The sequence below is a fragment of the Rosa chinensis genome, chromosome 5 (genome assembly GCF_002994745.2).
Source record: "Rosa chinensis cultivar Old Blush chromosome 5, RchiOBHm-V2, whole genome shotgun sequence".
NCBI lineage: Eukaryota > Viridiplantae > Streptophyta > Magnoliopsida > Rosales > Rosaceae > Rosa > Rosa chinensis.
Window position 1 is genome coordinate 88,739,690 of NC_037092.1, and position 23,377 is coordinate 88,763,066.

General features: G+C 37.8%; 4 protein-coding genes across 4 annotated transcripts; 3 read left to right on the forward strand and 1 right to left on the reverse strand.

The window, feature by feature from the left end:
• Window positions 1-2,102, reverse strand: LOC112201675 (probable polyamine transporter At3g13620). The gene is made up of 2 exons (XM_024342587.2): window positions 494-2,102; window positions 1-188 (listed from the first exon to the last, which is right to left on the reverse strand). Exon 1 carries the CDS (start codon window positions 1,998-2,000, stop codon window positions 567-569), a length of 1,434 nt encoding a protein of 477 aa, XP_024198355.1. The 5' UTR covers window positions 2,001-2,102; the 3' UTR covers window positions 1-188; window positions 494-566.
• An 8,297-nt stretch (window positions 2,103-10,399) lies between these two features.
• On the forward strand, window positions 10,400-12,392 carry LOC112167272 (probable polyamine transporter At3g13620). Its single transcript, XM_024304274.2, has 2 exons — window positions 10,400-11,955; window positions 12,053-12,392. The coding sequence occupies exons 1-2, from the start codon at window positions 10,520-10,522 to the stop codon at window positions 12,075-12,077; spliced, it is 1,461 nt and encodes a 486-aa protein (XP_024160042.1). The 5' UTR covers window positions 10,400-10,519; the 3' UTR covers window positions 12,078-12,392.
• Window positions 12,393-13,607: 1,215 nt separating this feature from the next.
• Window positions 13,608-15,032, forward strand: LOC112166793 (F-box/kelch-repeat protein At1g15670). The gene has a single exon (XM_024303697.2). The coding sequence runs from the start codon at window positions 13,856-13,858 to the stop codon at window positions 14,921-14,923; it is 1,068 nt and encodes a 355-aa protein (XP_024159465.1). The 5' UTR covers window positions 13,608-13,855; the 3' UTR covers window positions 14,924-15,032.
• A 5,022-nt stretch (window positions 15,033-20,054) lies between these two features.
• On the forward strand, window positions 20,055-21,787 carry LOC112168261 (feruloyl CoA ortho-hydroxylase F6H1-3). Its single transcript, XM_024305384.2, has 2 exons — window positions 20,055-20,629; window positions 21,112-21,787. The coding sequence occupies exons 1-2, from the start codon at window positions 20,121-20,123 to the stop codon at window positions 21,692-21,694; spliced, it is 1,092 nt and encodes a 363-aa protein (XP_024161152.1). The 5' UTR covers window positions 20,055-20,120; the 3' UTR covers window positions 21,695-21,787.
• Window positions 21,788-23,377: the final 1,590 nt, after the last annotated feature.

Consider the following 23,377-nt stretch of genomic DNA (forward strand, 5'->3'; position numbering starts at 1 on the left):
TTCTTAATTACATCTTTATTTACAAAAGACAGGAAGTTCTATTCATTGTACTACAAACAATGGATTTTAGTGCAGCTACTGGGAAGTAGTGGTAGTAGTTGTAGTTTCTGTTGCTGAGGGATTTTCAACTGCATGCTCATCTGGTTTCTCTTCAATACGAAGCTTTTTAGTAGAGAAGAGTGATTGAGGAGCCGTCAAGTAGCTTCAAAAGTGAGACTCCTACTTCAACATTGTCAAAATGGCTCGCATAGAACAGCTCACTCACTCATGTCCTCGTATTTCCAATTTTTGTTCACCCTTGTTAAATTCAAACCACATCTTTGATTTGCAGAGATTCATAAAAAAGTACCAAACAATTCCAAACAGAGTCATCAATGCACTAACCAAATAAACAGCTTTGGTAGCCACAGCCAGAACATAGACCAAAAACCCTGATGGAATCAAACACATTTCTCTTCAATACGAAGCTTTTTAGTAGAGAAGAGTGATTGAGGAGCCGTCAAGTAGCTTCAAAAGTGAGACTCCTACTTCAACATTGTCAAAATGGCTCGCATAGAACAGCTCACTCACTCATGTCCTCGTATTTCCAATTTTTGTTCACCCTTGTTAAATTCAAACCACATCTTTGATTTGCAGAGATTCATAAAAAAGTACCAAACAATTCCAAACAGAGTCATCAATGCACTAACCAAATAAACAGCTTTGGTAGCCACAGCCAGAACATAGACCAAAAACCCTGATGGAATCAAACACATGACGATCAACCCTCTCATGTCCATTGGAACTTTAAATGGCCTTCCTAGACCTGGAAACTTCACTCTCAACCAAAGAAAAGATGCAAACTCTAATAGCATTCCCAAACTGTACAGGAAATTAGCAGAAGATATAATGTCTGCGAAATCCAAGTAAGAAACCGATAGTGCGAAAACTGTTGAAATGAGAATTCCTAACCAAGGTGTGTTGAACCATTTAGACCGTGACCCAAAAATTACCGGTGAAATCCCCAAGTCTGCCATGCCCAAAAGCTGGTATGCACAGCTACTTAACTGAGCTTCAAACAGTCCAATGATTGATAAAACAGCACCAATTTCGATCCAGTATTTCAACCACTTCCCAGCAATCACTTCTCCAGCTGAAGCAAAATACCCATCAACCCAATCTTCTTGTTCAAGTGGAATAGCACCAGTTGCAGCTAGGAGAGGAACTATGTACCCCAAACATGTGAGAATGCCAGCTGAAAAAAGTGCTTTTGGGTACATCTTTTGGGGTTGTTCAACTTCACCAGCTAATGTACTGGCATTGTCCCAAAAATTTAAGTTCCAGAATAAGGTGTTTATATACAAAGTCCAATCTTTTTCCACACCCTTTTGTCCCAAACTGATCCATCTGCTAGGATCAATCTTGGGAATTGCAACCAAAGACATTACTATAAATGGACACAGTGACAATATTCCTAAACCTACTGCAGTGTAACCAACAATACTCAAACCAGAATAATTCAAACATGAGAGCACTACAGTAGATAAAAATATTGCAAAAAATCGAGGAAGGCCTGAAGAGAAAATTGGGATTACCAGCTTGAGATAGTCAACACAAAGAATAGGATATGAAGCTAAATTGATGACTCCACTGAGGAATTTCCAAGATCCCATTAGGGAGCCCCAGAAGGGTCCAAAGGCCTGGTGTGCCCAGATGACAAAACCACCATTTCCGGGGAAGGCGGTGGCCAGCTCAGCGGTGACAAGGGCCTCAGGGATGCTCCAAATGAATGGGAAGATGAGGAAGCCAAGAATGGCAAAGAGTGGACCAGCTGCACCAACTGCTGGTTCTTCACCATAAGGACCTCCAGAGACCTCAAAATAGATAAGGAAAACTAGTGGGATAAGGGCAAGTTTTTTGGGATTCTTGGTGGTGATTTGAGGCTGTGATTCTAGTTCTTGTTGTTGATGTTCAATTAGGGATTGGGAGCTTGTAGAAGAATCTGAGGCTCCCATGCTCATGAGCCTTTGGATTAATTTCTGGAATGACAGATTGTGATAACAGAACTTTAATCATATTCAGATGGGATTTAGGTGGTTTGGAATTATGTCACTAAGCAAATGAGGGACCTAAGATTTTGAAAGGTAGTTGGAAAGTATTAGAAATGCAAGTTGCTTCAAAATTTACTATTACTTTGGTTACATGGTTGCTAGTGTATGATTACCTCAAACTTGGAAGATATAAAGCAGCATCCAATGATATCAATACAAATATCTCAGAGGCTTGAAAGATTTTTTCTTTCTAATTATTTACAGTCAACGAATCACTTGGTAACAATATGTAAAATGTAAATTTACTCTTTGCTAAGTGTTTCAGTTTGAAGATAATGATAGACTGAATATTCCCTATGAACATGAAAATAGGAACTGCAAGAATAAAACTACTTAACATTGTTCTTTAGACTTTTCAAAAACAGAACTGTGAAACGTGTAAGATCAAATATGGACATAACACATATCATCATAAAGTAATTGATGATTAGCTTAATATCAATCCTAGTTTAACATGGATACAAACAGTAAATCAATACTAGTGACTTAATGAATAGTGTATCAATTCATTAAGGATAGTAATCTATTGCTTAGTCTACAAGGAAGGCTACAAGTTGTGATACATTAAGAATCTAACTAGGAAACCTAAACCGATATGGATAGCTTTAATGGGAAGCTTCTTGAGGTTTAAGTCACCTATATATACAGATGAATTGGTCCCTGATTACTACCGACGTTTTGCATATTGTTCTGTCCATTGAGAAGCAAGTTGGTAAGTAACAGAAGGCTATATTCAGTGTTCGTGTTTGCAGTTGCATAAGATGGAATCCATGCCAGTAATTGCTGAAGGTAAGCCTTAATCCCTTTTATGATTGTGTGCATATGTTGTGAGCATGTATATGGTTATTTTACAATTGGTATCAGAGCATAGGCTCACAAGTATCAAAATCGTTTTAGGGTTTTGCAAAACAAACACAAAAAAAAAAAAAAAAAAAAAAAAAAAAGGGTTTTTGCTTTACGGACCAAGTCACTGATCAGGTAACTGACCATGTAACTGGTCATGTAACTGATCAAGGTAAGTTACTTAAGTCAATTGCTGCATCTGGTTAAATATCAAGTTCACGCTTCCGCTGTGATTTTTAGCAGCAAATTGGGGAAAAAGCAAAAAACAGGTTTTTCTGTGAAATTGATTTCGATTCATAGCATGATAATTGAATTTTGATTGTGCTCAAGAACACTAGTTGCATTCCCGGCGTGCGTTAGGTTAGAGTAGATGGTGACCGGATGAAATTTACAATTTCTTGATTGTTCTGTGGTTTCTTGGAATCGAAACAATTTTGATTGTGCTTGAATATGCATGATGAATTGATTGATGATATGGTATTGTATCTGTGATTGTGTAAAAATTGCATGAAGAACAAAAATCTCCCAGATTTTGTTTACACATTATTAAAATTGACAGATACGAGAGCTTAATTTTCTTACAAGGATGAATCTGGGTAGAATATAAAGTTAAAAGCTCATGGGTTTTGTGGTTTTCTGTTGGCATAAGTGATTATGATGCACAAAGCATTCTTCATTGATGTTGGCAGAAAACGATGATCAGGTAACTGACCAACTAGTCAGGTCACTGACCATGTAACTGGTCGGGTCACTGACCAAGTAACTGGTCAGGTCACTGACCATGTAACTGGCCAGGTCACTGACCATGTAACTGGCCAGGTCACTGACCATGTAACTGGCCAGGTCACTGACCATGTAACTGGCCAGGTCACTGACCAAGTAACTGGTCAGGTAACTAATCAAGTAACTGATCGAATAACAAAACTGAAATTGTGTTTTGTGTTTTAAAACTATGCTTCAGTTTTATCTTCCAAAGAAGTGGTCAAGTATGGTTTTAGAATACAAAACAGCAATATGCGTGCTTGATGAAAATAAATACGGATACTTAGAAATTTTTCTTCTGTCTAAAGATGTGGATAAATTTCTTTGGATAACTTGTTTTCATTGAACATGGTATATTGATAAAGAACTCCAGGATGTTATGCTTCTGCTCAAAAGTGTTGCTTAACATTATTTTTGGTTATGGACTGATATGAATGCAAGTATGGATTGTTTAGGTTTTCTGTATGTTCTTGTTTTGGTTGCTTAAAGCTAAATAAAACACAGAAAACTTAAAGTTATTTTCTTTACAAATTGAGAACTCACACGAATTTTTGTTTTGCTCCTTAGGTAACTCTTACATGAACTTGAACAGTGTCTTGATGCTAACTGGAACCAACTATAGAGCTTGGCTAGATTCTGTAGAAAACTATATGGGAATGCATGAGAATATAGACTATTGCTTTACTGAGGATAAGCCTATAGAGTTGAATGAAAAGAGCACCAAGAAAGAAACTGACCTTTACAAGAAGTGGCATAGATCCAATAGAATGGCTAAGAATCTCATTCGTACCTCTATGTCCAAGACTGTCAGGGGAAGTATAGAAGAACCTGAGCTAGCATCAGATTTTCTGGAACTCATAGGTGCTAAGTTTAAAGAAAGTGAAAAGGCAGAAGCAGCTAGACTAACCAAGGAGTTTCATGATTTGAAGTACATGGGTTCAGGGGGAGTTAGAGAACATATTATGAAGATGATCAATATAAATGGCAGACTCAGGGAGCTCTTGATGGGGGTTAGGGATGAGCAGGTAGTGCATTATGCACTTCATTCCTTGCCTAACAGTTTTAGTCATCTTAGGACCAGTTACAACTCTCAAAAGGGAAACTGGACTTTAGATGAACTTATATCCATCTGTGTTGATGAGGAAGCTAGGATCAAGGAAGAAAAAGAACCTGCTACAGCCATAAATCTCATAGAGAAGCCTAAGAAGAAAAAGCCCCAGAATAAGCTCAAGCCTACCAAAGCCATAACTAAGAGTTCAACAGCTGCAGTGGCCAAGGAAAACAGGCCATTTAGGTTCAAGTGCTACTTTTGCAAAAGAGTAGGACACATGAAAAAGGACTGCACTGGCTATAAAAATTGGTTAGCCAAAAAGGGTAAGATTTTTTCTAATACAGTTTTTTCTTTAGAAATTAATCTTATAAATATTGAACCACAGTCTTGGTGGATAGATTCAGGCTCACCTATTCATATTACTAATTCTTTGCAGGGATTCATAAGGAGCAGAATCCCAAAAAGTGATGAAGTGAACCTGTGTGTAGGCAATGGCATGAGAGTGGCAGTCAAGGCTATTGGAACCTTAAAGCTCGCTCTAGGATTAGGAAAATTGTTAGTTTTGGATAATGTTTTTTATGTACCTTCCATGAGAAGGAATTTGGTTTCAGTTTCTCTTTTAGTAAAATCTGGTTGTAGACTTGTTATTGATAGTAATGGAATTCTTATTTCTAAAAATTCTGTTCAAATTGGTTCTGGTGTTATCTCGAATGATTATTTACAGTTAAGTTGTTCAATGGCTCAACAAGAAATTTTACTTGTTGAAGATAACACAAACAGTACTAGCACTTTAACAGGTGTTAAAAGAACCAAACTAAATGAAAAGTCTGCATTTTTATGGCATAGAAGACTCGGCCATGTTTCAAAAGAGAGACTGAAAATTTTGGTGAAAAACAACATCCTAAATGAACTTGATTTTTCTGATCTAACAGACTGTGTTGAATGCTTTAAGGGAAAAATAACTAATACTAGAAAGAAGACTGCATATAGAAGCCAAAATTTATTAGAACTCATACACACTGATATATGTGGACCATTTAGGCATCAAACTATCTGTGGGAATGTGTATTTTATCACATTCATTGATGACTTTTCTAGATACAGTTATATTTATCTACTTTCAGAAAAGGCACAAGTATTGAAAGCCTTTCAAATCTTTAAGTCTGAGGTAGAAAATCAACTAGAAAGAAAATCAAAACAGTAAGGTCAGATAGAGGGGGAGAGTTCTATGGAAAGTACACTGAATCCGGCCAACAAAAGGGTCCATTTGCCTTGTTTTTGCAAGACAATGGAATTAAAGCTCAATACACAACACCCTATAATCCACAACAGAATGGTGTTGCAGAGAGAAAGAATAGGACTCTTTTGAACATGGTTAGATGCATGATGTGTACAACTGGTTTGCCTAAATTTCTGTGGGGAGAGGCTTTAAAAACTGCAAATTATATTTGCAATAGAACACCTAGCAAAGCCATAGAAAATACTGCTTTTGAGCTTTGGTGTGGCAGGAAACCTAGTCTTCATCACTGTCATGTTTGGGGATGTCATGCAGAAGCTAGGATTTATAATCCAAGCTTGAATAAACTTGACCCCAAAACTGTTAGTTGCTATTTTGTAGGTTATCCAGATAAATCTAAAGGCTATAAGTTATATTCTGCTCATCATTCACCTAGAATTTTTGAAACACATCAAGTAAAGTTTCTAAGTGAAAAAGTTCACAATACAAACCTTGAGGATTTAACCTCAGTTTTTGAGGAAATTGTGTCAGATGAGAATTTAAGTGTAGCATTGCCTTTAGAACAAGATGTAACTGATCATGTCACTGGTCACGTAACTGACTATGTCACTGACCAAGTAACTGTCCCTGGTCGAGTAACTGGTCAAGTGACTGACCATGTCACTGACCAAGTAACTGTCCCTGGTCGAGTAACTGACCAAGTCACTGACCATGTAACTGTACCTGATCAAGTCACTGCCCATGTCACTGCCCATGTCACTGACCATGTAACTACCCAAGTAACTGTACCTGGTCAAGTCACTGCCCATGTCACTGACCAAGTAACTGACCACGTAACTGGTCAAGTAACTGAACCTCAAAATCCTCTAGTAGCTCAACCTAGAAGATCACAGAGAGCAAGAAAACCAACTTATGGGGGGGAAGAGAGTGACTACATTGTTTATCTACAAGGAGCAGAAATTGAAATGGACTGTGCAGAGGACAATGATCCAACTACATTTAATCAGGCCATTGAAAGTAGTGAATCTCATCAATGGCAGCTAGCAATGGAAGCAGAAATTAATTCCATGAGTCAAAATGCAGTTTGGGAATTAGTTGAACCTGACCCCAACCAGAAGCCTATAGGTTGTAAATGGGTTTTCAAAACCAAAAGAGATGCAAATGGCAATGTAGAGAGACATAAAGCAAGATTAGTTGCCAAGGGTTTTACACAGAAGGAGGGCATTGATTTTACTGAGACTTTTTCTCCAGTTTCTACAAAAGACTCGTTTAGGATAATCATGGCTTTAGTGGCTCATTTTGATATGGAGCTGCACCAGATGGATGTTAAAACAGCTTTCTTGAATGGTGAACTAGATGAAGTGATTTATATGAGGCAACCAGAAGGGTTTGTGCGAGCTGGAAGTGAAAACTTAGTGTGTAAGTTAAGAAAATCAATTTATGGCCTAAAACAAGCTTCTAGACAGTGGTACAAGAAATTTGATTCTGTGATTTCTACTTTTGGATTTACAGAAAATCTTGTTGATGAGTGTGTTTATTTGAAGACTGTTGGGAACAATTTTATTTTTCTGGTACTCTATGTGGATGATATACTTTTGGCTAGCAGTAACATTAAATTGCTTAAAGATACCAAGAGTTTTCTATCAAGGAATTTTGACATGAAAGACTTAGGAGAAGCATCCTATGTACTAGGTATTGAGATTAAAAGAGATAGGGCACAGAGACTACTTGGTTTGTCTCAACAGAATTATGTTACCAAAATTTTAAAGAGATTTGGTATGGAGAAGTGTGCAGCTGGAGAAGTTCCCATGTCCAAAGGAGATAAGTTAACCAAGAAGCAAAGTCCCAATAGTGATGTTGAGAAAGAAAATATGGAGTCAAAGCCTTATGCCAGACTTGTAGGAAGTCTCATGTATGCACAAGTCTGCACTAGGCCGGATTTGTCTTTTGCAGTAGGGATTTTGTCAAGATTCCAATCTAATCCAGGCCATGAACATTGGGTAGCTGGGAAGAAAGTGTTGAGATACCTGCAGAGAACTAAAAGTCACATGCTAGTTTATAGGCAAGTGGAGGATCTGAAACTCATTGGATTCTCAGACTCGGATTTTGCAGGGAATTATCCAGACTCCAAGAAGTCCACTTGTGGATATGTGTTCTTGCTTGCAGGAGGTGCTATTGCTTGGAAAACCATGAAACAAACACTTGTTTCAACTTCTACTATGCAAGCTGAATTTATTGCAGTATATGAAACTGTGTGTGAAGGACTTTGGATTAGGAATTTTCTCATGCAGACCAAAGTATTGAGTCACATTGTGGCTGGAACACTTGTAATTTATTGTGACAATGAGGCTGCAGTTTTCTTTAGCAAGAACAGTAAAAGGTCAAATAATTCCAAGCATATTGATCTAAAGTATTACAGTGTTAGAGAAAGAGTAAAGCATGGTGAAATAGCTGTTTTGAGTATTGACACAAATTCACAGCTAGCAGATCCTTTCACTAAGGCATTGTCAGTAGCAGCATTCCAGAAACATACAGCAAGCATTGGAATTTTAGCTAATTTAGATGCTTAGGTTCAGTAGAGAGTTAGTCCAGTTGGAGCATTTAAAATTCTAAGGTTTTTTGAGTTCTTGTGTTTTAGTTGTGATCTTTTATTTTGTTTATCACAACTTGTTTGTAATGACAGATTTTATTATTAATAAATTTTGAGGTATTTTCAGATTTTGGTTATTACTGCAGTTTTTGTTGAATGTTCTGAAAATTATCGATTTTGTGTTTAAAGTTATACTTGCTATCAGATGGCTTAAATCATGTGAAGCATGATGTTAAGGTTCAAGCAATATCTTTAAGCCATCAGTGTTCAGTAAATTTGCTTGAGTTTTTGGTTTTAGAAACATAAAGTAGGACCTAATATATGTTTACTTGTTGATACACATTAACATATATTGTATCACTTCTGGTTTGACATATGTGGATTGCAGGAGCTTGTGTTTGTGGTTTTGAAACTCTGCATTTTTGTTAAAATGTATACTGTTTCTTGCTCTGCATAAGTAACTGTGATCTGACCATGTTGGAATGGATTTTCGATTTAAGTTTGTTATCTGGCGCGCACTTCAGTAAGTTAAGTAGGTTTTGATGTTCTCTGGTGCAAATCATCGAGCATGATATGTGTGAGTCCAAGGGGGAGATTGTAAGATCAAATATGGACATAACACATATCATCATAAAGTAATTGATGATTAGCTTAATATCAATCCTAGTTTAACATGGATACAAACAGTAAATCAATACTAGTGACTTAATGAATAGTGTATCAATTCATTAAGGATAGTAATCTATTGCTTAGTCTACAAGGAAGGCTACAAGTTGTGATACATTAAGAATCTAACTAGGAAACCTAAACCGATATGGATAGCTTTAATGGGAAGCTTCTTGAGGTTTAAGTCACCTATATATACAGATGAATTGGTCCCTGATTACTACCGACGTTTTGCATATTGTTCTGTCCATTGAGAAGCAAGTTGGTAAGTAACAGAAGGCTATATTCAGTGTTCGTGTTTGCAGTTGCATAAGATGGAATCCATGCCAGTAATTGCTGAAGGTAAGCCTTAATCCCTTTTATGATTGTGTGCATATGTTGTGAGCATGTATATGGTTATTTTACAAAACGCACTTTCGAGAGCCAAGCATATGAGCAGTTCAAATAGCAGTGATGAATGGTATACATACTCATCGGATTAATGGGTAACGAGTACTCGTATCATCACTGTATCAAAGCTTTTCTATTTAGATCAAAATTCTTGTTCCTGCTCCCTGACTCGCTGGTCTGTGAGGAAAGTAAATATAAAACGAAACCTGCCAAACCACTTGATTAAAATATCTCACTCACATGAAACCCAGTAGTCAATCCCGGGTCATAATACATCAACCTTATTTAAAGCTCACTGAAGTTTTGTTCAATCTCAGTTGTATTATCAAATCATAGACTCAATAGACTCATAGTATATGAGACCTTATTTAAAGTGATTGATTACGTTGATACGATTGTATGAAATTTACAACACACACACACCCACCCCATCTTTCCTACTAAATTTCTTCTGCAATAACTACCCATTACTACTTCTCCATCTTCTTAGTAAACTTGGTATAGCTTTTAACCTGCACGACATGAATATCACCAATATTCTCTTTTGTTGTATGCCAAGAAATTTCCTAGAAAGAAGCAAAGAGGGGTGAAAGGAAGAGTATACGCAATCAACAATGTATTTTTGCCCATGGGAAGTATGTGCTGCATGGGTACATGCAAATACTTTGTAGTACAAACTACCCTTTTCTTACAACAAGCTATAACATGTACCAACCTCAAGCAATTTCCAAGAAAGAAGCAAAATCAATACAAACTATAGAGAGCAGAAGCATAACGATTGAGAAGCTGTACCAAGTTATATGGCTACCTCGCCTGAATGTTATATATGCACAATGAACTAGCAAATTTGACACCCAATCCAAATTTTGCATCAACACATCAAAGCCACCATGAAAACACCCCAACATTCTCCCAGTTCAGAAAAGCTTCTTGAAGGTGAAGAAAAACAATGCCTAAAAGAACCTCCAACTAGCACTAAGATCACAACCAAAAAACTAGCTTTCATCCCATTACTCTGCCTGATCTACTTTCAAGTCTCTGGTGGCCCTTATGGCACAGAAACCATGGTTGGTGCTGGGGGTACTTTCTATGCAATCCTTGGCATCATATTCTTCCCAATCCTCTGGAGCGTTCCCGAGGCCCTCATCACTGCTGAACTGTCCACTGCCTTTCCCGGCAATGGTGGCTTCGTCATATGGACTCACCAAGCCTTTGGTCCCTTCTGGGGCTTCCTCATTGGGTTTTGGAAGTTCCTTAGTGCTGTCATAAACTTATCTTCATACCCAATTATCTGTTTACGCTACATTGATCCAGATCTTCCACTTTTCTCCTCAAGCACACCTCACTATCTTGTAATCTCTGTTTCGACTCTGTTTCTCTCTGTTCTCAACTTTACTGGTTTGCATATAGTGGGTTATGCTTCAATATCTTTGGGGATTCTGTCATACCTGCCCTTTTTAGTAATTACTTGTTTTGCAATTCCCCAAATTGATCCTAGCCACTGGGTACTTCTAGGCCAAAAGGGTAAGAAAAAAGACTGGCCTTTGTTCTTTAATACCCTCTTTTGGAACATGAATTGTTGGGACAATGTTAGTACTTTAGTAGCAGAGGGTGTTACACAACCCTCAAAAACATTACCAAAAGCATTTCTCTCAAGTGGATTGATCACTTGCTTTGCTCATTTAGTACCTCTTCTAGCTTCAGTTGGGGCTATGAAAATTGACCTAGATGATTGGGTTGATGGATATTACACAATTGTGGCAGAAAAAATTGTGGGGAAAAAATTCAAAAGGTGGGTTAGGATTGGAGCCTTTTTATCTGGTATTGGTGTTTTTCAGTCCCAGCTGAGCAGTTGTTCATATCAGCTTCTAGGTATGACTGAATTAGGGTTGTTACCAACATTTTTCAGTGCACGGTCCAAACAGTTCAACACTCCTTGGGTGGGGATTCTGATATCAACAGTGATATCGATCTTAATTTCAAGTATGAAATTCAGACATGTCACATCATTAGTGAATGTTTTCTACAGTCTGGGGATGATGTTCGAAATCGCAGCTTTTATTTCCTTGAGGATGAAGTTTCCACATGTGGATAGGCCCTTCAAAGTTCCACTTACAAAGCTGAGGAGTCTGATAGCAATGTGCTTCTTTCCATTTGGGTTTTTATTGTATGTGGTTTGTGTTGGGCAGCCAATTGTGTTTTTGGTGGTTGCTTTGCTGACCATGTTGGGCATTCTTTGGTATTTCTGCATGAGGATTTTCCAGGCTAAGATGTGGGTAGACTTCAACCATGTTATGAAAAAGCTAGCAGATTATGAAAATTTGGGGTAAGTTTATTGTGTATGCTTGTCTTTTTCTTGTAAAAAATTATGATTTGCATACAAAATACTGACTCCATCTTTTTCCCTCTGGTTGTTTTTGCAGCTACTATGATCAGATTGTGAAATAAAGTGGTTTACAATCACAAATTCTTCATTGCTATTCTGAAGAAGAGTGCCAAGAATATAGCTGTACATTGTAGTAGAACTATATAAGTTTGATGTAGTACTCTACTATTATTCCTTATCATGTACCTTGTCAGAAAAATAAAGCAAGAAGCATCATGTGGTTTGCAAAAGATTGGTTTAGCACCCAACTTTCAGAACAGTTAGGTATTCATAACTTTCTGACCTTCTGTTGTGGGGTTGAACTCTTCTAGAAGCTGTTGTATCCTTTATATTTCTTTTTCAGATTAGATTTATGAATTGAGAAACTTCTTATGCTAGGCATCTAACTCTACTGATTGGTGATTGATGCAGGCATGTAGTGGTAGTTCAGTATGCTCCTAACATGTTAAAACATCTAAATTCTATTACAACTATAATAAGCAAAACCCAAGATTGAAACCAAAACTGAAAAGAAACAGTTCTTTATTTTCATCAACATAACGATCAAGCAGATAGATCAAGTGACCGCAAAATGTCTAAGCCAAAATAATAACATAGATACAATAACATAATGGTCAAGGAGTTAGATCAAGTGAGCATTTGTAAGCCAAAATAACCAACTTCAAAACAACCAAAGCCACGTATTGGAATGGATAGCTGAAACCTCGAAAATGTAGGCGTGCAATCAATGAAGCACAAACCCTTGTTTACCCAACTCAGAGGGATATTATGAATTTATTATGACAGAGAGCTTCTAGAAGCACATTTCATTTCCCTTGAGGGGGCTGACGCACTATCTGCAATTCTGCATAACTTACCATGTGAAGAGAGAAAGTAGTCTTCAATTTCACCGAGTCTTCAAAAACAAACATGAATTGTTTTTCACCTTTCCATCATATCTCATCAAATCCCATTTGCAACCTTTGTTTCTCAAGTGACTGACACCAGCTGATGATGACTCACTCCAAGTTGGCCTCTTGCGTCAAGACCGAGCAAGTAATTATAATTAACAAACTCAAAACTCACCGAGAAAAAACCCAAACTTATCCCCTAGCCTCTGTATACACAAGAATTTCAATTTTTTTTTTGTTTTTTTCTTCTAAATTATCAAAATTTCCGTAATTAAACATGATTGATACTTAAACGAAATCTAAAATATGTATTTGCATACCAATTTACGACGATATTTATTAGTGTTTCAACCGATATCTGATTTTCCATAAATCTAAATCGATTTATAAACACCGAAATCTCGATTGTGAACTGAATTATAAAATCAGATCAAACGCCATACGCTAAGCACGTGAGCCTTATCCTCTACTTGGCCCCAAATCCAGCTTCAATCTGATAAAACATCAGCACCATCAGTTACACGCCACGTGTGAAAGGGACCCCCAGCTAGGTTAGGACCAGCCAATCAACTGATAGGTATCTTTGGGGTTTTATTATTATTATTTTTGCTCTTATCCAACTCTCTCCGTGTTTCCTTGTTCAGTTCACTGAGCCTTATCCTAGCCTTAGCTACCTTCATCATATTTGTAACAGCTACTCGAAAAGCCTTATCTTGGGTCCACTCTCCCTCCCATAGCCAAACCCAAAGCTAAAGCTAGAAAAAAAAAAGTTATTCGCCTTCTAGAAGGCTAACCTGGATTCTTTTCCAGCATCTGCTTTTGCTTCGTGAGAGAGTAATTGATTTCCCATTCACATTTTCCATCATCTCCTCTCTGGTTCTATAAATACCCAAAACTTTCATGGCCTCCAGCAACCCACACCCACAAAAAAAATATAAAGACACCTTTTGATGCATAAAAATCAATTCTCGGCTGAAATGGGGATTCCTAAAGTCCCCGAGTGGATTCCGGGCTTGCCGGAAGAGCTCGGCCTCGAGTGCCTGACCCGGCTTCCGTACTCGGCCCACCCCACCGCCTCCCGGGTCTGCCGTCCGTGGCGGTCCTTGCTCGAAAGCGAGGAGTTCTATCGCCACAGGAAGCAGAACGGGTACACCCGAAACGTGGCGTGCTTGGTCCAGGCCGTTGCGGTCGCCGTCGAATTGAACACGGGCCCCAAATCGGGTGCCGGAGGCTCGCCGAGTTACGGAATCGCCGTGTTCGACTCGGTGAGTGGGACCTGGGAGCGGCTCGACCCGATTCCCAAGTACCCGAATGGGCTGCCGATGTTTTGTCGGGTGGCGAGCTGCGAGGGCAAGCTGGTGGTGATGGGCGGGTGGGATCCGGCGACGTACAAGCCGGTCACCGACGTGTTCGTTTACGAGTTTACGACGTGTCGTTGGAGGAGGGGGGCGGCAATGCCGTCGAAGCGGTCGTTTTTCGCGATCGGGTCGCGCGGGAGTCGGGTCTACGTTGCGGGCGGGCACGACGAGAGCAAGAACGCGCTGAAATCGGCGTGGGTTTACGACCTGAGGCGGGACGAGTGGGCCGAGTTGACTCAGATGAGTCGGGAGCGGGACGAGTGTCACGGGGTGGTGATCGGGGACGAGTTCTGGGTGGTGAGCGGGTACGGGACGGCGAGCCAGGGAGCGTTTGAGGGCGGAGCGGAGGCGTTGGATCTCGGGTCGGGTCGGTGGAGGCGGGTCGAGGGCGCGTGGGAGGAAGGGGAGTGTCCGAGGGCGTGTGGGGGTGGAGTTGGGAGAGATGGGAGGCTGGTGAGTTGGGCCGAGTTTGGCCCGGCGGTCCGGGTCGGGACCCGTGGGGTGAATCTCGGGTCCCGGGTCCTGGTGATGGGTTCGGAGTACGATGGCGGGAGCCAAGGGGTATTCATGAAGGATGGGCAAAATGGTAAATTAGAGAGGGTTAGTGTGCCTGAAGAGTTTTCTGGGTTTATTCAATCAGGCTGTTGCGTTGAGATTTAGAATTTAAGGATATATGACAAATTGATACATGAGTATGTATAATTTTGAGAGGAGAATGTGGAATATACTTTCATTTTAATTTTGATAATTTTAGTTTTGATAATGTTAATACAGTTTCGTAAAATTGTTTTGATTTTATTTTTTACCAAATTGTTAGATATCTCACACGTTTAATTTATGATAAAAAAAATAAACGATAATTTTTCATCACATGTGTTAAAGACATTGGCTTATGAGCTCATGAGTAGTCACCTTACCACCAAACTTAGCTCGAGGATTTAATAAGTTGTCAAAAATTTGTTAAGAGGGTCTTCGAAATCCATGTAGGGTTTTCAAAAAAGCTTTGTTGACAGCCTTTGAAAACTGGTGAATCAAGTTGTGATCATTTCCAATAATTCGTTGCTTGATTGACTCTGAGTGTAAGACTGATACTTGAGTCGTTTTATGAGTAAAGTCAGTAAACACTAAATCAAATACAAAAAATTGTTAAGGGTCTTCAAAAGTTGGTGAATTAAACTGTGATAATTTACAACTATACATTAATTAATCTGATTCAAGAGTTTGATAGATATTCAAATTATAATTTCAAAAGTGACAAAAACTCTTGCAAACTTCACATGGCAAAATATCTAGATACAGTGAGTGCGAGTTTGAGACCTTCAATTTTGAGATTGATAATGTAGGAATTGAAACAATTGGGAGTAGAGTTGAAAAACCACGTAAATACATTAGGTAATGATTGTATTTTGTTTTTTGTATCATGTATATTGAGTGATGTGCATTTTATCTTTATCTTTTGATGGTGTCTTTCCTTTTCAGTGCAAATATCTTCTTTGTTATTTATGCAATATACAATGTATATCGATTGTATCACTATTTTTCTTTTGATATCCTTATTACTGTCTTTCCTTTTCAGTGTAAACGTCTTCTTGTGATACCTGCAATGCAAATTGCTGTTGATGGTGACTATCATGTAATGCTGGGAGGGAGGCCATGTCAAATTGAGCCAACCAAAATTTAGATGACTTGGGAATATTGCGTAGAATTTGGACCTGATCTTGGTCTAATTTTTTCAAACCCATCACCATCACATACATAATGTATTTTCGAATCTCATAACGAACTTTCGTTATGGGTTTTTAAAGAAGATGAATCAAATGTTAATACGATTTTGAGATTGCGAGGCATAACAATTTTCTAAAATCACCCAAGTAGTATGAGAAGAAGTAGAATAGGCTACCGTTGTCCTCGGGGTTCACAACATTTGAATTTTTGAGAATCGATGCTTCATACTGTGGGTTTACAACATCAATTGCTTTCCCTTTTTCATCCTTGAGGTTAGGAGGAGGCCAAGAGAGTGTCGTCACTCGTCAGTGATGCCCATCAGACCAGGTTCTTCAAGATGAGAACAATCTGATCGAGCAAGCCAAAGAGAATAGTTGTTACGGTCAAGCTTGATGGATGAGAGATTAGTCACTGTGGGAACAAAAATAGAGGAAGAGGTATCCACGGAACTGGAGGAAGCCACGAGAGAAAGGGTAGGAAAAAAAGAAAAAAATAGTATAAGGTCGTTTGACGCTTTAGAGCACCATATAAGAAACAAAATGAATCAATCAGTACACGTAGAGACTTTGATCAGATATTACAGTATTTATATAGAGTTTGATTCCTATATATACAAACTAAATCTTAACATGCTTATACTCGAGTAATAGATACAGAGAGAGATAGAACTTGAAGAGAAAGCAGGAGCCTTAGAACTTTCAGGAACATGTGCAGACGTGGCACTTTGCTTAGAGCGTTCGTTACCCGTTAGTATCATTGTTGTCAATTTTAATTTAGCACTCGCAAGTGCACGAATCAATTGTAGAATAGAGGTGCAAGCATGAGGTCATTCCCTCGAGAACTGATTGAGACAATTTTGTTATGACAAATGTGCTATACTTAAGTGAAACAAACTGATTTTTATGATAAGGTGATTGAGTTTTAAACAGAAAATTAAAGAAAGAAAAACTGAAATTAAAGACAAGAATGAGCAATGGGATTCTTTAGAGTTTAAGAACAGATTATGAAGATGCTAAAGCATTGAATCCACCACCTAATACTTCTATTATATTCTCTAGTTGATAACAATTGAATTCCCTTGATTTCATGCTAAAGATTTCCGTACATAAGCCTTATTGATCCCAGACATATGCCAAGTTTTTCTAACCTATGAATTCCAACTTATTGATCCAGTATAGAACTCAAGTAGCCAAACAATAATTTACTCCACTTAATGATCAGGTTCAAGCAAACATGTTCAACTCCATTAAGCACAAAAGAATTAGGAAATCATGCAAACAAGAATATCGACTATGATCAAGCACTTGTATTCTCAATTCACAACTCTCTAATCACAAGATTGAATTATCTTTTGGCACCCTAGAAAACATCTACTCATTGATCAAGCATCATGTTCTCCAACCAAATAACTCATAAACAAAACCTAAGTCTTATTGATCCCGAGCAAAGATTTTGAATAAAAGTTCTATTGAAACGGTGATTAAGAGTTTAACATAGAAATCAGAAATTCAATCACAAATCAACTAAACAAATAGAATAGTCATGCTAGGGGCTTCATCTCAGCCCTAGCTTAGGAATTTAGCAATCCATAACTATGAAAAGCATGACTAGAATCAAAGAAATCATGAAACAGACAATGGAAGAATTGAGGAACTCGGGTCAGCGATGGTGAGAGCTTCTCTTCTTCTTGTTCTCTGTGGAATATGCTGCCTCCTGTGTCTCTAGACGTTCTAGGTTTTCTACCTTGTACGTTCCTCCCAATCCCTACTTGACTTGGGCTTCTTAGGTCTTCTAGTCCAACTTGGAATAGCTTTCTTTTCTCCAAAGAAACGCAGGGTTATTAAAGTCAATGCAAGAAATTACTCCAAATATGTCAAACACGTTCAGCCTTGTTCCATTCAAGTGCTAAGAACAACGGACTTGGGCCTCACAAGTCAGATTCCCAAAAGATATGCAAAATCCGTTAGAATCTGTCTTCCCGAACTAGGTTCACTTAAATCATCATAACTTCCTCCAGAAAAATGCGAATCCACTTCCGTAAAATTCCTCATAAAGCTAACATCCGTATCTTTCCAATGGTGGCTCGCCTGCTAATTCCTTGTGAGAAGGTACAGTTTAATCCGCGAAGTTGACGCACAGCAGAGACAATTCTGGACACTCAGGATAGCAAGCACCCTTTCAATCCTGCGTTTGACTTTAAGCTCCAAATCTTTCTTTTCTCTAATTTAACCTACAAAACACAAACACAAAGTAAATGACTCAAAAATGATAAGAACTAAGCCTAGAATCCTACATTTAAGGGTATAAAAATATATGAAATTATGAACCTATCAATCATCTCACAGTTCTCACTCTAGACTAGGATGTATACCTTGAATAGACTTATGAGTAAACTCTAAGCCAAACAAAAAAAAGTCGTATGAGCAACTGATCAGCAACTGCATAGTAAACCTAGTGTTCCAATCCCCAGTTGATCAACCTAATACAAACTTAGGTAGGACCCTTGGTTAGAGTTTACAGTTGAATTTTGTTTTATTTTAGGGCAAATAATGTTCATCGATCTCACCCTGTACATGGTAGAAAGTGAGTTAGTCCTCTTCCCACAACAACTTCGGCGGCTAGATCGAACTCCTCCCACTAATTACTGTTTGGTCTAAACAAACTTTCCAACATGATTCCAAGTTTCCAACGGATGAATCTAACTTTCGAAGGCCAAGTCTAACTTAAACTATTTTTAACTACGTGAATCTAACAAAGTTACCGGCTTCGAAATATTAACACTAAAGCACTGTATTGTTTTCATTTGCGCATGCTCCAAAGTCAAACGCTTCGCAAGTTGTCCCTGAAAGGCTGAAATGTCAGTGAAGATTGTATGAACTTTACTTACTGTTTCAGCAGCATCAAATGTCGAAGGCAGCTTAAATGATAGTGATGACTGACGAGGAATATAAGGAGCATGCATGGAAAAGAAGACACAGTGAAATGCTGCCGACACTGTTTTAATAGTGTTTTGTCACATCTCTATTTTTGTTTTTCAGATTGCGCGCAGAAGCTACAGAGAGACAGCTGCATTGAACAAGGTCAAGTGGATTCTGTTAGAGCTCTTCTTTTTGCGCTCTATGGTCGACGTTGCTTTCTCTCTGTAGATAGCAGATTGTAGGACTGATTAGTTTCTTAATTCCTTTGGGCTGGGCAGCCCTTGTTGCCCCCTCTTTTGCCTTTGGGCTTTAATGATTTCTCTTTATGACAAAAAAAAAAGTTGATTCTGTTAATGCTATGTAATTTTTCAGATCGAAAACTTGTTTAGGATTGTATTAATTTAGTTGACAAAGAACTATTCTAATCCAACTTGTATCAAATGAAACATTTTATGTCTTGCAATGACTAGTACATATCTCAACATGAAGCACCCATGACCACCAACCCCTAGAGCAAATAGCTAGCTAAGTAGTCAGTAGCTGGCTGCCTCTGTTTTTTTTTTGTTTTTTCCTTTTCTTCTTTAATTAATTCATGAAGCACCCCAATGACCTACCTAAAGGCAAAGAATTAATATTTGTACTTGCACTTGGGATTCTCTCTATTTTGATTATGAGATGTATTTGAATCAATTTTAGTCGTGTATTACAAATTTAAGAGTTATAAATCTATAAATTGACTCTGCATACATCAAAAAAAGCGTTAATCGTAATTATATATTAATATATGCACTCGGAATTCACTATTTTTTTTTTAAATTAATTTTAATTGTGTATTACAAATTTTATAGTTAAGAATTTATTTTTTTCTTCTACTCAGACATGCACCTTTAAATTCATAATATATGATAACACAATTAATACACTATATTATATCAACACACAAAATTTAAGCATCAAAGTCCAATACACTGTTTACAATTAATTAGATTTCATCAGTGTGGTCCACTAATTAATTAGCAAGCCAAATGAAGCAGAGTGCCAAAGCAAACTGGAAGAAAAACATGCATGACACTTGCTAGGTGAGTTGGTGTCTATAGCCAATAAATAGCCATGTAAATCAATCTAAACCGTACCATTTCCGTAGCCAATTGCTCTGATCACTTCCAAGAGACTAGTATAAGCTTTTTTTCATCCCCAATTCTCAAATTGTAAAAATGGCACCATCTATAAGCCAAACCATCACAGACCCTTCAGATCTCACTGATTTTGTCATAAACAAAGGCAATGGAGTAAAGGGTCTTTCCCAAATGGGACTCAAAAGCCTCCCAAAGCAATATATCCAACCCCTTGAAGAAAGAATGAGTATGAATATGACAAAAATGCCTGAAGAATCCATTCCCATCATTGACATGTCAAACTGGGAGGACCCGAAAGTGGCAGAATCAATTTGCAATGCGGCAGAGAAGTGGGGGTTCTTTCAACTACTCAACCATGGTGTGCCCATTGAAGTCCTTGAGCATGTCAAGGAAGCAACTCACAAGTTTTTTGAGATGCCGGCTGAGGAGAAGTGTAAGTTCTCGAAAGAGCATTCGTCTTCAAACAATGTCCGGTTTGGGACAAGCTTTAGTCCTGAAGCAGAGAAGGCACTGGAGTGGAAAGACTGGCTTAGTCTCTTCTATGTTTCTGAGGATGAGGCCTCTGCACACTGGCCTCCAGTTTGCAAGTAAGCAGTGAAATCTACACTATATATCTTACTATCTCAGTTTTTGATGATGCCGATGATGCCATTGAATCTCCTTTAGCTTATTGCAGTTTTGTCGATCGTATGGACATAGTTGGCCTGGTATATGAATATATTTGGCTTATTTCTAAACACCTCAAAGTTTTTAGGGTCTAAGCTGGTTTGTCAGAATGTTTGTGGTATCGGAACTTAGAATGTAGACAGGTTTTTCTTCTGGCAATCAAGCGTTGAACATAATGTAAGTGATAATTGCCGACCGTTCCAAATAGTTCTTGGCTCGATTTTCCGGTTTTCCCACTTATTTGTACATTCATTTATGGTTAAGATGAGGACGTCGTACCTATATGTTTTCTCAATGATCAATTACTGCACAGTTTAATTAACCATGAAGCCTAGCTATAGCTATGAGTATCTAGTCATTATGTTGTTATTAATTACATATGCTTGAATTTTTTTTTTTCCAGGGCTGAAGTGCTCGAATACATGAAGAGGACAGATATACTCATAAAACGACTCCTAGAGATACTGATGAAAAGGTTAAACGTGACAGAAATAGACACAACCAAAGAACCACTTCTAATGGGATCCAAGCGAATTAACCTCAACTACTACCCCGTTTGCCCAAACCCTGAGCTGACAGTTGGAGTTGGGCGTCACTCTGATGTCTCCACACTCACAATCCTCCTTCAAGACTACATCGGAGGGCTTTACGTCCGAGCTGAGACTACTGATGAAGATACCTGGATGCATGTTCCTCCATTGGATGGGTCATTAGTGATCAACGTTGGTGATGCACTGCAAATAATGAGCAATGGAAAATACAAGAGCGTCGAGCATCGAGTGGTTGCTAATGGAAGTAAGACTAGAATTTCGGTTCCCATATTTGTGAATCCGAGGCCATCGGACGTGATAGGGCCTCTGCCTGAAGTGCTTGAGAGTAGTGGGGAGAAACCATTGTATAAGCAAGTTCTGTATTCTGACTATGTCAGGCATTTCTTCCGGAAGGCTCATGATGGGAAGAGTACAGTTGACTTTGCCAAAATCTGAAAGGTAATTTCACTACTATAGCGGTACGTACTTTGGGAATGTTCCAAGGCTCTTTTGTTTTAAATAAAGAAATGTAGTCCTCATGATATATTTAAAAAATAAAATTATCTGCCCAATACTATTCTATCTAGTGACAATAAGTATTTCATTTGTAAGTGAAATGTCGTGAATTCAATTCACGGAAGACTACTTGTTGCATGAGTTATTGATGTAATAAAAACAAAAATTTATATACGATGTAAGAGATGCGATCAACAATGTGATTATCGATAAATATTTCGTAATGACTCAATAATATCTCATTCAATAGTACTACGTGCAAAACATAAATTCATCAAAGTCTGCCATAAAAAAAGGGAAACATAATATATAAGCTTACAATACAAAAGTAGAGATTTAGTGTAATAAGAAGATATGATTACAGTTACTGTTGAAAATATAATATATAAGCTGTGAACCATACATTTCCATCACTCACCCCCAGTTTGTGTGTCTAGACTCATATTTGATAATAAAGAGCAATATATTCAGTTAGGAATAGAAATCAAAGTCTGACATAAAAAAAGGGAAACATAATATATAAGCTTACAATACAAAAGTGGAGATTATAGTGTAATAAGAAGATATGATTACATTTACTGGTGAAGATATAATATATAAGCTGTGAACCATACATTTCCATCACTCGCCCTAAGTTTGTGTGTCTAGACTCATATTTGATAATAAAGAGCAATATATTTAGTTAGGAATAGAAGTAAAATCACAGAGCAAAATCAAGAAGCATAAGACAGCCAATGCAATTTCAAATTAAAGCTTCACTCAACGATAGCTGTGGTGACAATCCTACATACTTTCTACTTTCTAAAATTCATAAAAGAGGCACCAAATGTTTGAAATGATCAAAACTGAAGGCTTAAACTTTATTAATCAAGATGGGTCTCAAGATCTCAAACCTTTTTGTTTGGATGTACTTGAATTAATCTTAGTCATGTATTACAAATTTTAGAGTTATGAATTTATTTTTTTCTTTTACTCAGACATGCACCCTTAAATTTATAATACATGACAATATTTGTTACATATTTCTGAACAATATTACATATCAAGATAGAATGTGTTGTTAATATGGTAGTTTTTTTTTTTAAATGACACATGTCAACATTTAAGTGGGCGACCTGTTAACCAATTCAATAGGTTTCTACTAAATTAATTTATTAAAAAAAAAAAAAGAGTATGACATACATTAAGGTATCTTAGACGACCTCCAAAATTTAAACAAGTCAAATGCATTCTTTACAATTAATTAGATTTCATCACTGTGGTTAGGGCTGTCAATTCCGACACGACCCGATAACACGACTCGAAACCCGCACGAAATAAAGCGGGTTGAACCCGCACGATTAAAAAGCGGGTCAGCCACGGGTCAACCCGCCAACACGAAGTGAACCCGTATAACCCGATTATGCTATATTTTATCCTGAAATTTTAGACGTTGGGAGTATTTGATCATAGGATTAGACAATTTGAAATATTTTTCTTTATAATTATTGGATTTAATTATTTATGAATTATATATAATTATTTATATTCTTCGTCTTGTGGAGTTTTTAGCAAATTTAATCAATTTATGCATTTTTTTAGTTAAATGGGTCGCATTGTTAACCCTTAAATGAGTCATTTTGT